This window comes from Scheffersomyces xylosifermentans (assembly GCF_036884685.1).
Source record: "Scheffersomyces xylosifermentans strain CBS 12540 chromosome Unknown RJT20scaffold_1, whole genome shotgun sequence".
NCBI classification, from domain to species: domain Eukaryota; kingdom Fungi; phylum Ascomycota; class Pichiomycetes; order Serinales; family Debaryomycetaceae; genus Scheffersomyces; species Scheffersomyces xylosifermentans.
Genome location: NW_027042939.1, coordinates 3,367,088 through 3,381,800, shown reverse-complemented (window position 1 = coordinate 3,381,800; position 14,713 = coordinate 3,367,088). Strand labels below are relative to the sequence as shown.

The following is a 14,713-nucleotide window of genomic DNA, read 5'->3' as shown; positions in this document are numbered from 1 at the left end:
GCGCATCCCGCTGCAGCATCCATCGGAATATTCCTCTTAACTATGTGAGGGAGTCTTTTTTTTAGTGAGACTTCTTTCAGCGAGAGACTCCAACAGAACATCCATCCACTCAAATTAAATATTGAGTATCCATATAACCCCCATCTAACTACCAGTAAAACACCAAAAAAAACATATTTAAATACATAGATATATTCGCCGTACTCCCCAAAACGTATCAACACCAATATCTCTTCAATTGACCAATTTCTACCCCCAATCAATATCCCTTCCTCTTTCTTGCCTCCTCCCTATCGCTATCTCCCTCCTACCCCGATACTGTATGTAACCAGGCAGTTTCCAGACCTACAAAATTCAAAGGGCGCTTACCTCTTAACAGTAGGAGAACCGGATGTTCTTTCTTTAGATCTTTATACACTGAATCGTGCTGAAGTGTCATTTCTACACAGCTGTTCGTCGAAGCCTGGAGCATCCGCGAACTGTGTTGCAAGTGTTGTTTTCCCGTGTTGTTGTTTTTTACTTGTGTTTCGTCATCATTCGTCCCCATTAGTTCTGGTTCCACTGATCGTTTCCCCTTTTTCCTTCACCACCAGACGGTTTTCCCATAGAAACAACGGGCGAAATACACAAATCGCCCAGCCAGCTTTTGCATCCAACAACGCAACAAGTCGTTGTCTGAGCCATCTGCCTTCAATCCCGCCCGCATCCGTGTCCCGGTGTAACTGTGCTAGCGATACCGTTAGTTTCCCCATACTTTTTTTCATAGTGAGATCAGTGCGGTACTAAGCATTGGTAAAGTTGGACAGTACAACATTCGAAGGGGCAAGACAATAAAGCAAGATAAGGATACAGGATTCGATTTGCTATAGAAGAGCTCTAATTGCATTGATCTGAAGTTAATCATTTTTCAGGGTGCATACTTTGCACTGTCAGTCGTCGCAACAAAGCATCGTTGGGGCCGTAGGTTTTACTAATCGACATCAACTTTTCAGTCGCTCATTCATACAATTGGCATCCTAGCATATCACAAGACGTCATATTCTGTCGTCCCATCGTCGGAATCTGGTCATTCCTTCATTACTGCCTTTTGTGAATAGTGTTGTTGACTTTAGCTCTGCTTTCTTTACCGGAATTTGCACTTTCCTTCCTATCTATTCGGTAGTAAATCAACTGTCTACAATTGAAGTGATCGATCTTACTGTCTCAAATTGAGATATTCATATATACAAATCTAAGTCACATAATGTCATACTTGTCCCACCCAGAGGAATCAGCTGAGACCTCATCCCAAACCCCCAACCCGCTGGCTCTTCAGCCACCTCCGAACCCCACGGTTCCTCAACAACCTCCTAAATCAACTGTTACCGGACCTACAAAAATACCTGTCAATGCCAACACCACTACTTCTTCCACAGCAAGTCACCAGCATCAACAGGAGCAGGAAATGCTCCTGAACTTTGCCATTCCTAATCCCCCAATCTCAACGCAACAATCCAGCGTAGCAGCTGAGAAAGAAAATTCAGGATCGGAGAATTCGGGAGACGTTTATCCTCCTAGAACTCTTTGGATGGGTGATTTGGACCCTTGGTTAAGTGAGAATGGCATTGCTGACTTGTGGTGGAAGATTCTTCAAAAGAAAGTGACGGTCAAAATAATCAAACCAAAGACTAGTAAGCCTGATACAACGTACCAAGGCTTGTCCCATTCTGGATATTGTTTTGTAGAGTTTGAGACCTTTGAAGATGCCCAATTAGCACTTGGTTTGAATGGTCAATTGCTACCAGACATAGCCATGCCATCTCAGCAACACTTCCCCAACAATCCAGACAATCAGAAGAAATATTTCAGATTGAACTGGGCTAGCGGTGCGACACTTAGTGCACCTATAGTTCAAACTCCTGAGTATTCTTTATTCGTTGGTGATCTCTCTGCGCTGACAACTGAGGCACATCTTTTGGCTTTCTTCCAAAAAAACTTTCCCACCTCCATTAAAACTGTTCGTGTGATGACTGATCCTGTTTCAGGAAAGTCAAGATGTTTTGGTTTTGTTCGTTTCACGGATGAACTGGAGCGTCAACGAGCTTTGGTGGAGATGAATGGTGTTTGGTTTGGAGGAAGACCGCTAAGAGTTGCTCTTGCAACACCTCGTAATAACAATCGTGGCAAGTTCCAGAACCAAAATCAGAACCAGAACAGTAACATCCAAAGTAATTACTATGGAAATGATCCGCAACAAGAATTGATGTATATGCAACCACCTCCTCAGATGAGAGTCGAATCGCCTTACGGATATTATGGAGGTCCTCAGATGCCACCACCAGGAGGGCCTTATGACCTTCAAAATGAATTGGATGTTATGAATATGGAAGCAGGAGGAGTACCTTTAGGAATGAAGTCTCCACTTCAACCCCAAAACGTTCAACCACAACCATTTACTGATCCTAACAACACAACTGTGTTTGTTGGTGGGCTTTCATCCGAAGTAACTGAGCCAACGTTGTTCACTCTCTTTAAGCCCTTTGGCATAATTCAGCAGGTTAAAATTCCACCTGGAAAGAATTGTGGATTCATTAAGTACTCAACAAGAGAAGAAGCTGAAGAAGCTATTGCTGCTATGCAAGGATTTATCATAGGGGGTAATAGAGTGAGGTTGAGTTGGGGAAGAGTCTCTATGAATAATAAAAAGTTCCAGCAGCAACAACAACAAGTAGCCCATGCAGCCCAACTTCAAGCCGCTGCTGCTTTGTCGATGGGTATGGATCCAGCTGGTGCAATTGCGGCGGCTGCAGCTGTTGCTGCAGGAGGTTATCCTCCTCCACCCATGCCAGGAGCACCTCAAATTGGTGGTTTGCCTCCACCACTAGGTATACATCCTCCACCTATTCCACCCGGAGCGTCTAATTTCCAAACTCCGTTAGGAGGACAAGGAGGTCCTCAAGAATCAGACTTTGAGAAAAGTCACAGTAGGGATAGATCAACGTCTTACGATGACTCGCCAGGAAGCAACACCAATATTTCTCCACAGTTCTATATGCCTATACCTCCTCCAGGGGCAGAATACAATATGCCTCCTCAGGGCCCACCACCTTCTCAAGAGGCTTTAATAAAGGCCATGGGTGGAATGAGCTTACAAGGCGGTGATGGTGGAGACCCAGGAGATGGCTCTGAGTTGTATTTGAATGCTCCATACATGGCTGCACCTCCTAGATTCGGCGGAGGCTATCCTATTCACCCCGAGATGCAATTCCAACGTTTCATTCAATCACCTCAGCAGCAATATCCACCTCCACCTCAACAATTACTGGTTGAAGACCATGAAGATGATGAGGGTGAAAGCAGAGAAGTATAAAAGGAATAATGTTATGCTTTGGACCTGTTGCAACCTCATGAATATTTATTCTATTGCTGCTATTCATTTTGATACCCTAGTGTGAGGACTTTCTTTATCAGTGTCTCTTTGATATCTATCAACTGATTTATGTCTTTCTCATCAACGTTGGTCCCATTCCTATTATCGCCATCAGTATTACCAAACACGTTACATGCAACTTCTGCAACCTAACTTGGCCTTGAAGGCCCGCTCCCAAGCATTATCGAAGCTTGCTTCGTCCCATTCGTTTCATATTCATTTGTTGTACTGCCCATTCCGTTCCTGTTTGTTGATGTTTGATCTGTTTGTTGTAATAGTTCTGTTGGATTTAATTCTTCTACGATGAAGCTTTTTTGTCGGTACTATTTGTTCTAATTTTTGTCTGATTACTATCTTGTTTGTTAGTTCATACACCGGGTACGAGAAAAGAAAACAGGGAATCTTTTTCTTTGTTGCTGTTGTCATAACAGTGAAGAGGGTGTCCTCTTGTATTCCCATCACGCTTAAAAAATTATTAACTTGTTTCAATGGTTTACTTGATTTACTCTATATATGTTTGTTCTTTGTTTCTATGATACATATACGTATAAAGTGAATTCATGTAGGAGTAAGGTGTTTTATGTGCTAGGTCATAATGTAGTATCTTAACAAGTGATTTGGCCTACCTTTCAAGGTAGCATTGCCTCCTTCCATCCCCACTTCACAGAATTAACAATGGAAGTACTACAGTAACAAGGTTCTTCTATTCTAGATTATCGTATATCATGGTGTTCATGTGTTGATTTATGATATTTTTGCGTTTTAAGTGATGAAGATGCCATTACACTAAATCTGTCATATACAGAAGCTGACATACACTAAAGCTGTCATTATACATTTCTTTGAACCATAGCCTTCCATTTGCTATTTTACACTTACCATAACTAGCAGTACTATATACTTATGAATGCAAATACGAGAAAATGTAGAGCAAACAGACTAAGTCCATACAAAGGCTGCAAGACATCAGTACTAGGAGATTTCTTCTCTGTCTCATATTAAACTTCAATAATCCCAATTTTGTTTAAGTAACATACCCATAGCAATTTATCACCTCTTTATTATGCTCATAGTTAAGAATGGATATTAATGAGGCTCCTATGTTAAGTAGCTGGGAGGGGTGAACAATACCTCCATGCCATATTCAAATCTCTCTAAACAAAGACATATCTACTTCTACATCCTCTACTATGTAGTTGAGATACTTTTGATAACCTTTAACACTATTTCAGTGCTTCTTTGACACTCTTCTTTAGTAGTATTGCAGCCATGATAGTGAGAAGTGCACTGGTGTCAAGGCGGAAATGTGGCAATGTAAAACAGATTGGGTATTACTGGCCAATAATGGGTGTAATAAGTAGACGTTAGTGTTAGTCATATGGTCATTGATTAGGGCTGGAACTAAGGTGGCAAAATTTCCCGTTTTTTTAGGACTTTATTGAATGAGCCCGTTGTTAATGTGTTTAATGAGCTATACAAGAAGAGAGATAGATGAACAACTTGCTAAGGATGAGTCACCTCTTTACATTTGATTGATTTAGTCCTTTGAATATTGGGCCTTTCAAGTAGTTGAAAGGATTCTAGCTGGCCTATTCCCCACCTTGAATACTCTACATTTCGTAAGATGGATGTTTCTTCCGTCCAGTTTGAGCGGGCTGATGGTAGTTACCCCACGAGCATCTACAAGTGATTTCAAGCTACAACTAAGAATTATTTCAATAGTATAAATGTGTCAGCTAAATAAAGAATAACAACTATCTAGTAGTTAGACCCGTGAATAAAAATCATATAAACCTAAAACAACAAAGGAAAACGCAGCTGTTTGACCGTAGTAATAAAATAAAGTAAAAAAGGACTAGTAGAAGTAGGAAGAAAGACAGCGGTCGATAGTGGGCCTATAATAGTACATCGATATACTCATCGTTCGTTCAAAGCAGAACAGACGATAGTAAATATATAGCCATATCTATAACGCCAGGTATTGGCGGCTTTTCGGCTTGAATTAAATCAAAGTCGAAATCATCCGCTTAGGATCTCTCGCCTCTCAATCTTCTAGCCAACTGGATGTCCTTCTTCTGGATGGTGACTCTCTTAGCGTGGATAGCACACAAGTTGGTGTCTTCAAACAACGAAACCAAGTAGGCTTCGACGGCTTCTTGCAAAGCACCGATAGCAGAGGACTGGAATCTCAAGTCGGACTTGAAGTCTTGGGCGATTTCTCTAACCAATCTTTGGAATGGCAACTTTCTGATCAAGAGTTCAGTGGACTTTTGGAATCTTCTAATTTCTCTCAAGGCAACGGTACCTGGCTTATATCTGTGAGGCTTCTTGACACCACCAGAGACTGGGGCGGACTTTCTTGCGGCCTTGGAGGCCAATTGCTTTCTTGGTGCCTTACCACCGGTAGACTTTCTTGCTGTTTGCTTAGTTCTGGCCATGGTTGTGGGATGTAGAACAAAATCGGAAACAAATCAGGGGAAAGAAAAAGAACAGGAAAAGAAAAACATCTACAAAAAAAATCTCACTTCCAAGGGCCACTCACTGGTACAAATACTCAGCTACGAAATCAACAGGAAATGGATGATGTTTTGAAGAAAAAAGAAAAAATGGCTCAACAAGGGCAATTAACTAAGCAGGGGAAAAAAGGGTGAGCCCAGAGGCATGGTGGGATGGTGAAACAGTGAGAATATGGAATGGAGAGGGGATGTGCGAAGACGATGGTCAGAGGGTGAGAAATAAAGGGAGCAGGGCGAGGGACAGAACGAGGAAACAATTAACCACGAGTGCGGATGGGCAGGAAACATGGAAAGCAAGCGAATGCGAGAATGGGTGAGAGTCGGTGAGTGGAACGAACAGAGGACAAAGACTGTGGAACCAGATAGAGGTAGAGGGAAATAAGGTGTGACAATACGGGTACTAACAACGCTTGGCTACCAAAGAGGGCAATAGCACAATAGATAGGTGTTAGACTATGCACCAAATAATATGTTTTAGAGTAGAAGTCAACAGTAGGCAATAGAATTAAGCCTGTCATCACTATTCAGTCACCAGAACAATAACCATACCGAATGATACCATGTACGTAGGAGCGAGAACGGTAGAACGGCATGTAGTATAACAAAAAATCTGGTAGTCTACACCGAATCAGAATATCATAGTATCACAGTTACTCAGTGTAACAGTGTCAAAATCGAATAGTACCAGGGCAACTATCGCCCAGCTCAGCCAACATTCATTGGGTCACTGGGTCACTGGGTCACGAAAAACCATTGCTTCAAACGCTTCCTACTACAATGGGTATTCCTCCGAGGAACCAGTCTCACCATACATTCGGTTGACATTTCTAGACTCAAAATCAGTATGGACTCCACCCTGGCTCCACCAGATGCTACATCATCGGAAACCTGTCACCAAACGGCTGCGTATGTCCGGGTCGCCAAACCGCTAGAAGCTCACTTGCTGCTTGGACCAATCACCTGGGCGTATTCTGGGTAGCTTGGCTACAAAGCTACCAATTCCGAACAGAATAGGAGTCGCCCATTCTACAACAATAGAACAAATCTCTTGGTTATTGCAACCGCCTCCCTAGTTTTCCTACTCCTCAGACAGAGCGAACTGCGGGAACCTTGAAAAAGTAACAGCAATACTCAAAACTCAATCCGGATGCTGACGTAAGCAGCTAATCTGTCCTGCCTTTATATTACTTGCTGGAGCAAACCTAGTTGTTGTTTCTACCCGTTCGGGTAAATTACATTTGCACACTGTGTGGATTCAGATGACGGAGGAATCCCAAAATGGATCACCCAGAAATCTGCTGCAGCCTTGTTTTTTTGCGGTCGTAGATAAGCGAGAAAGCAAATTGTGCGGTGTGATTTATGTCACGTGACTTCAAAAAAAAAGAAAAAAATGAACATTCGGTGCTTTACATTATGCAGTTCATATTGGTTCTGTATCGGAAGATTACGTCATCCAACATAATAAGGGGAATAGTCGTGTCCTATGTTCAAATTATGTGTGCAGGTTGGTGTACGGATGTCAATGCAGCCATTATCTACTTACCATTGGTTGGTTGCATGGTTGCGAATTACAGACTTGGAATTATGAAGAGGTGAAGGTGAAGAGTTGAATGGACTGAGTTAGGGAAGAGAGTGCTTTTTGGACTGAATGTGTAGTGAAATGAGCTGAGAAGAACTGGTAGATTGGCTCAAGGTCAAATTTTGACTTCTTTTCCTGTCTAACCCTGGCGGCCGTTATATGGCTGTTGTGAGGAGTGCTCTAAGAGACATACAGTTCCTGCTTCCGCAAGATTTCTTGGTACTGGAAGGGAAGACGTGAGTTGTTTGAAGATAGGAAGAGTGGAGTAATAATTAAGAAATGAAGCCTAACGTCAATGTTTTCAAAAAATTGTCATTTTAGGCGATATATTTATAAAAAAGTAGTATCGCATTATAATTCGCTTAATTATATTAAATTATACATAGTTCAACTTCTCATACTAGGTTTTGGTTGCCAATGTATACGATGGGATATAAAGTTTACTACTGTTAAGCATCAGATGTAATCAGTATTGTAGATGTCAATACGAGAGAGAAAGCGAATTGCCTGTGTCCTCTTTCCTCTTCGCAAGTCTTACAGTATATCCTTCTCATATTGATTCTTCAATAAATATGAATATAGAATTAATATGTATATAATAAACGTAAAAGTGATATATAATTGTGTATAGAATACAATGCAATGGTGATAGTCGTTCTCGTCTAAGCGAAAACTGAAGGATCTATGTACTAGTACGTTCGTTCAATACTCACGCTTACTATTACTTTCCAACCGTGGATCTACCGGGTTACCTCTCTAGGTCAAAATTGCTCTCAGCCTAATAAAGGCCTGTTATTTTAGTCAATGACTGGGCAAGGAATGAAGGCATAGAAATGTCTCATTAACATCTCTGATACCCATGGTATATATGTATTACCACTTATTTAGTTTCTGTACCACAATCTGGTGATTCTGGTCTTCATCATCTTCTTCTGTAATTGGAAAACACCGTACATCAAAGCCTCGGCTGTTGGAGGACATCCTGGAACATACACATCGACTGGAACAATTCTGTCACAGCCTCTGACTACAGAGTATGAGTAATGGTAGTAACCACCACCGTTGGCGCAGGAACCCATGGAAATAACCCATCTAGGGTCAGGCATTTGATCGTAGACTTGTCTCAAGGCTGGGGCCATTTTGTTGGTGACGGTACCGGCGACGATCATGATATCGGATTGACGAGGCGAGGCTCTGAAAATGATACCCAATCTATCTTGATCGTATCTTGGAGTGGAGACATGCATCATCTCTACGGCACAACAAGCCAAACCGAAGGTGACCGGCCAAAACGAGGATTTTCTGGCCCAGTTGGCAATGGCGTCCAACGATGTTAAAGCGTAGTCGATTGGTGAAGATGCGGTTTTTTGCGAAATCAATGGGAAGTCTTCCTGGAGAGTCTTTGGGGTCAAGTCCTTGGACGAGATGTGACGGACGGAAGCGTACTTCACTATGGAGAGCGGTTGTGCTCTGGCGAGGGAGGCGAGAGCGGATTTTCTGGACAACGCGTACATCCTGAGGTGTCTATGTATGCAATAAGGGGAGAGATGCTTTGACACCGATACCAGTTGACTGAACAAACGATAGATATAATCTCTATTCTTCTGTTGTGTCGTTACTTGTTTCTCATTAGTTAATTTTTCTCAGTACAAAAATCGAGACGTTTTGATCAGCAAAAATTTGTGTGCGCTGATTGGATGGATGTGTGCAGGGAGGAGGTGGGGAATGTGAGTGCGACTAACCATGAGGAGTTTGTTAGGGAGAGTAGTTAGGGAGAGAAGTTAGTGAGTTTGTTAGTGAGTGAGTGAGTGAGTGAGTGAGTGAGTAAGTGGGTGAAAATAGTGAAGATAATTAGTGAATGGGTAATAGTAGTGAGTGAGTATTGATATATGAGTATTGATAGTGAGAATTGATAGTGAGAATTAGTAGTGAGAATTAGTAGTGAGAATTAGTAGTGAGAATTAGCAGTGAAAATTAGTAGTGACTATTCGTAGTGAGTCTTAATATTAGTGAGTACTAGTGAGTGAGTAGAGCTATAGGTGGTAAGTGATAATAGTGAGTGAGTAGAGCTATAGGTGGTAAGTGATAATAGTGAGTGTTAGTGAGTATTAGTATTAGTGAGTATTAGTGAGTATTAGTGAGTATTGTTAGTAAGTATTCGTGAGCGAGTATTGGTGAGTTTTGGTGAGCAGTGCTAGTGAGTATTTGTTAGTGAGTATTTGTTAGTGAGTATTGTCAGTGAGTGAGTATTGGTTAGTAAATTATGGATGGTGAACATTCATTCTAGCATATGTAGCAGTAGTTTTAAAACCAGACTTAGTGAACACCAGTGAGTTATACGATTGCTATTACTCGTCTGACTACTAGTGGTTAGTAATACTGAGGAGAGTATTTGGCGTAGAGACTCTGGCCACATTAGTCAAACTGTGTGTGAATCCACAGAATATAGACAATAGACATATAGATTAAGCTTTAGGTTTTGGTAGAAACTCCGTAATGCTAGAGTTTATTGGATGAAGAGAGTTAAAAGTGACATCTTTTCCATTGTTACCGGAATTTTCATGGGTAATAGTTTCGTGGTGAGCCATGCTTAGCTATTGAGTAATAAATAATCAATAATCAATACGAGACCTTTTGTCTTTTGTTGGTGTCATATTGCTATCTTGAGTGATATTATCACCTTAAACCTTGTAATACATTGAAGTGGAATTAATACTGACAGAATTTTATCTGGCTTATAATTTCCTTTAGAGAATATCATGTTCTCCATTCCACTGTGTTTACAGCGCATTTTGCACCCATGATCCACGATGACATATACTGTTTGAGCATCTATTGTTTCCCGTGTCTATGACATGATGTTTTCAAAGTAGCGTTACAAACCTGATTATTACAATACAGATCACTTCTCATAACTAATGTAGACAGTACGACTGTAATACAACGTCTCTATCATATGTAGAAGGTGCCTTATTCGCTTTGCAACAGTCTGCCACTTCGCTATCTAATCACCACCTCTGTCGTTAAATGTTGTACACTGGCCATGACTTCTAGATTGTGACAGAACAGGATGTATGCTACAAGTAGTTTGTACCTCCAGAGCCATATTTGGAAGAAATAAGCAACCGTATACAACAAGGTGTCAAAAACATATGCCAATACTTTCCTTCCAGTGTCAATGATGAGGCTTATGAAGGCCAAAATGCAAGCGATTGTGAATACCGTTCTGGTAGTTCATGTAGCTATGAAATCTTTAATTGAAGACCTTAGTTGACGTTGATGTTTTCAATTAGTATGGTTGAGAGCCAACTCTATTGCTCCTCAAAGAATATCCATATTCTGATATGCTACAAATTTGATATGTGTTATAAGAGTATGGAATGGCAGCCATAATGATTAAATAATAAATTTGATATGCCATTAATCGTGTATTTTGATTATTTGTTTTTGATTATTGATTATATATGTATCCATCCAATTATTGTTAGAACTTTTTAGCGATACTTCAATGCTCTGTGATGCCCATCTTTATATTGTTCAAATAAAGGAATTGAAATGGCAGAAGCTAATGGATTATTGATACCAAATTCATGAAACCAATAAAACCCTTGAAAAAATGGAAATAGAAACAAGTAACTGAAGCCTAAGTACCTAATTTAGCTTTTGGGATGTATGCTTATGATTTTCAGTTAAGGCAAGAATGAAAGACGTGAATGTGACAACATTCCGCTCGTAGATGTAAGATCTTCAAGTTCCACGGATTCTCCGTTTTTTTTAGGTCTCTCCATTGGCAACCTCTATTGAAATTACACCTCTCCCACCTATTGGATGATGTCTTCGAGATAATCCTTGATCTTCTCCAAAATTTCATCTTTGACCTTCTGTGGTACCAATTCCTCAGCTTTTGGCTTCACGAATGAGAACAACTGGTCAAAGTTCTGATTACTGTTGTCTTGCAATTCTCTATTCGCCAATTGTGACACCTTGTCGAACCATCCTGATTCGTATAATTGGAGTTTCAACTGTTTGTTAATGATGTCGTAATTACCCGACGATATGAGATGTTCTTGTATTTTAGACTTTATCTGGTCCAATTCCTCCAGTTGTTGGGTCATTTTCTTTGAGAGATTACTATATCTGATATATGAGATGTCGATCCAGTCGACTACTATCACTATGTCTATTCTTCTGTTTCGGTAAGAATAGGTTATGGCTATGATTGCACTATCTTTATATTGAAGGCATCAATTTTCACTGCACTTAACCACAAAAAGAAAAGTGCACTGTGATGAAACCAAGTAGTACAACACGTACAGAATTTATGGTACGTAGTAAAGCTGGCCAATATGAAAATGTATAACGAAACTTATCCCTTTCGTCGCAATCATATTGATATTGCTACTGTGACTGTGACTGTTACTGTTACTGTTACTGTTAAGAAAGTGACTGTGAAAGGGTTGGTGTCTGGAATGTCACGCTCATTTGCTGCAAAAACTTCTGTTCGCTGGGGGATACCGTCGCTTAGTATTTAATATTTAACCCTTATTTGTTTAATTACCTTCATGGAACTGTGATGAAAGACTTCGGAGACCTTTACTAGAATCCTTGGTTTCTTCAGTGCCAGAAGGCTAGTCGCTTGAAATTATACATCTACAACAAGTGCCATTTGAGCATCCCAATTGGAAGATAACGACGTGCTCATAGTCTCATTTATTCAGTGTGGGTCCGTATTTGAAAATCCATATATATAGCTAGCAGGTTAAAATCCATTATACCATATTCCAAGTATTTAAGCCAAGTTAAGACAAATTCTCAGAAGCTTTTGAAATCATGAAGTCCTTACTCTTCAAAATTTTGATCAAAAAGCTAGGGAATGGGATACCACAGGCAGACCCAACACCATCGTTCTTGCCAATAGGAACAAGTAATATATTACCCCATTTCTTGTAACTTTTAAGCTTAACGCTGGAGTTCTCAAATATTTCATAATCAATTGTTGTTTCAACACCTGGCCTTTGACCATGAGCCAAATCAACCCCAGACTTCATACCCATCGAGAGAACGTCACCAAGAGCAATGGCGTTGTGATACTTCTTGATTCTGTAATTTTCATCAGTATCGACATATCCATCCTTATCAAGTACAGCTTTTGGCAAGTACTCCGTATTTGGGTAATGCTTGTGGGCTGCAATAACCAAGTCAAAGTTTTCAACTATTCCATTGTTAAATTCGATAGTTGTATCAGTATAAGACTTAGCTCTCTTGTTGTTGACGACTTTAACATTTAAGGCTTCCAATTTCTTGGTAGCTTTGTCACCGTAACTCTTATTTAAATTAGGAATTGGGTAACTGGAGCCCGTGAAGAGGGTAATATCCTTCTCCTTACCGTAATTAAATGCAATTTCCGCCACAAACTCGACCCCGGTTGCTCCACCACCAATGACAGCAATCGATTTGGCAATATTAATTTGTTCACCTAATTTTTTGATCGAGTCAATGGTATAATCAATGTCGTTGTGGTTATCCAATTTGAAAGCTGGGTTTACAGATCTAGTACCCGAGGCAATGATTATGTTGTCGTACTTCAAAGTTGTTCCATTGCTGACCAATACCGTTTGCTCTTCCAAGTCAGCATGCTCAACAGACCCCTTGATAAAACTGACAGTATGTGAGGTATTCTTGGCATATTTTTGCAATGTTTTCTGCAAGTCAAAGACAACAGCGTCCAATTTGTCCTGTTCAAAAACAACTCTAGGACTTGCAATATTGAAGAAGGCGTACTCAGAAGGTGAAATGAGGGTGATATTCAATTTCAAGTCGTGTACGTTCTTCTTTGATCCAAGTAAGGCCTTTGCTGCCAAAATACCTGCAAAAGAACCACCAACGATTATCACTTCCTTTGGGCTATTGGTCATTTTTATCAAAAGTATCGTTAGTACAGCGACAATGCTAATGCCTTAACAATGAAACTACAGCTACGACCCAGTGGCAATGGATCGTCTTTATACGAATTTTGCACCCAAGTGGAGCCACGTCAAAATGCAATAAACAAAATTCGAATACGACGGAATTAAGGCGGAGATTCGACGGCCGTATTCGCTAACCTCCACCACCAATAATAAGTCTTGTGCATCCAGCCGATTTGGGAGAGTAGTCAAAGAACCTTTTCCTTCAATGGTAACTGTTTATACTTACCGGTTGAGAGACGTAAGGTAGCCATAATCATGTACTATCGAAGATCTCATCTTTGAATTTTAAGAGAATAATACTTAGCTTTTATTTTGTTATTGCACAAGTGATAGGACTCGTTCTGCTTAACTATAGATATCTAATCATCAATTGCGACACCACATTTGGCAGCATCCTCTTCCTTGTAGTCTTTAAACTTACACTTAATTGTTGCCGCCTCCATAACTTTCTTCTAATGAAATTCGATTATGAATGATTGCAATAGTTATTCTTTAAAGTGATCAGCATCAAGTATAATATATCAAATACAATATATACATTACATATATAGGTATATAGTGCACAGGATCAAAAAAAAATACCTACACCTACAGATTTGTCTATTCTATATAACCAATTCACTACTACACCTACGAGACACAGGAATAGAATAGATTATTAAAGTTAATGCACAATCTACAACACATATGCAAAAGCAAAACAAAAGCAAACACAATCGCAAACTCTAACGCAAGCAGAAATCAAAAGGTACAACCACCGAATGTGTTCATTCAAATTTCCACAGAGCACTCACAAAGATGACAGATGTTGCGAAAAGCGCTCTAGACAATTTCATGTGTGCAGAACGATTGGAGGAGTTGCTGAGAGCAGTTTGTGGAGAAGCAATATATGAAAGCTTGTAGAGTATGAAGCTTGTAGAGTGTATTGTTGATGATATAGAAGAAGAGGGAGAGTATAAAAATATATTTATATATCTCTATTTATACTTATAGCTCTATATATATATATATATTTATAATTGAGGCATTAAGTGGAATACGTTTTATGTCACCACCTCAATTCAAGTTAATCATTCAATATAGACTCAATTGATTAAGTGTCCTAGTTTCCTGTGACTCAATCCACCACTTTTACTACGTTTATGCTCACCAGAGGCATATATCACCAGAAGTGCCCAACAGTTCATAAGTCATTCTTGAGCTCGGTTATTAAATCGCAATACTACGTCAACAATAAGTT

The 14,713-nt window shown here is 40.1% G+C and overlaps 5 protein-coding genes across 5 annotated transcripts; 1 reads left to right on the top strand and 4 right to left on the bottom strand. All coding sequences in view use genetic code 12, as the record gives it.

Annotated features, from left to right (window-relative positions):
* The first annotated feature begins 1,015 nt into the window (after positions 1–1,015).
* RJT20DRAFT_21980 (uncharacterized protein) lies at positions 1,016–3,487 on the top strand. Its single transcript, XM_064919297.1, has one exon. The coding sequence runs from the start codon at positions 1,244–1,246 to the stop codon at positions 3,347–3,349; it is 2,106 nt and encodes a 701-aa protein (XP_064777776.1). The 5' UTR covers positions 1,016–1,243; the 3' UTR covers positions 3,350–3,487.
* A 1,949-nt stretch (positions 3,488–5,436) lies between these two features.
* HHT1 (Hht1p) lies at positions 5,437–5,847 on the bottom strand (the record flags this gene model as incomplete). The annotated part of the gene is made up of 1 exon (XM_064921283.1): positions 5,437–5,847. The coding sequence occupies one exon, from the start codon at positions 5,845–5,847 to the stop codon at positions 5,437–5,439; it is 411 nt and encodes a 136-aa protein (XP_064777775.1).
* A 2,179-nt stretch (positions 5,848–8,026) lies between these two features.
* Positions 8,027–9,126, bottom strand: FESUR1 (Fesur1p). The gene has a single exon (XM_064919298.1). The coding sequence runs from the start codon at positions 9,016–9,018 to the stop codon at positions 8,389–8,391; it is 630 nt and encodes a 209-aa protein (XP_064777774.1). The 5' UTR covers positions 9,019–9,126; the 3' UTR covers positions 8,027–8,388.
* Positions 9,127–10,882: 1,756 nt separating this feature from the next.
* Positions 10,883–11,712, bottom strand: RJT20DRAFT_125079 (uncharacterized protein). The gene has a single exon (XM_064916395.1). The coding sequence runs from the start codon at positions 11,617–11,619 to the stop codon at positions 11,326–11,328; it is 294 nt and encodes a 97-aa protein (XP_064777773.1). The 5' UTR covers positions 11,620–11,712; the 3' UTR covers positions 10,883–11,325.
* A 591-nt stretch (positions 11,713–12,303) lies between these two features.
* On the bottom strand, positions 12,304–13,419 carry RJT20DRAFT_144053 (NAD(P)/FAD-dependent oxidoreductase; the record flags this gene model as incomplete). Its single annotated transcript, XM_064918705.1, has 1 exon — positions 12,304–13,419. One exon carries the CDS (start codon positions 13,417–13,419, stop codon positions 12,304–12,306), a length of 1,116 nt encoding a protein of 371 aa, XP_064777772.1.
* Positions 13,420–14,713: the final 1,294 nt, after the last annotated feature.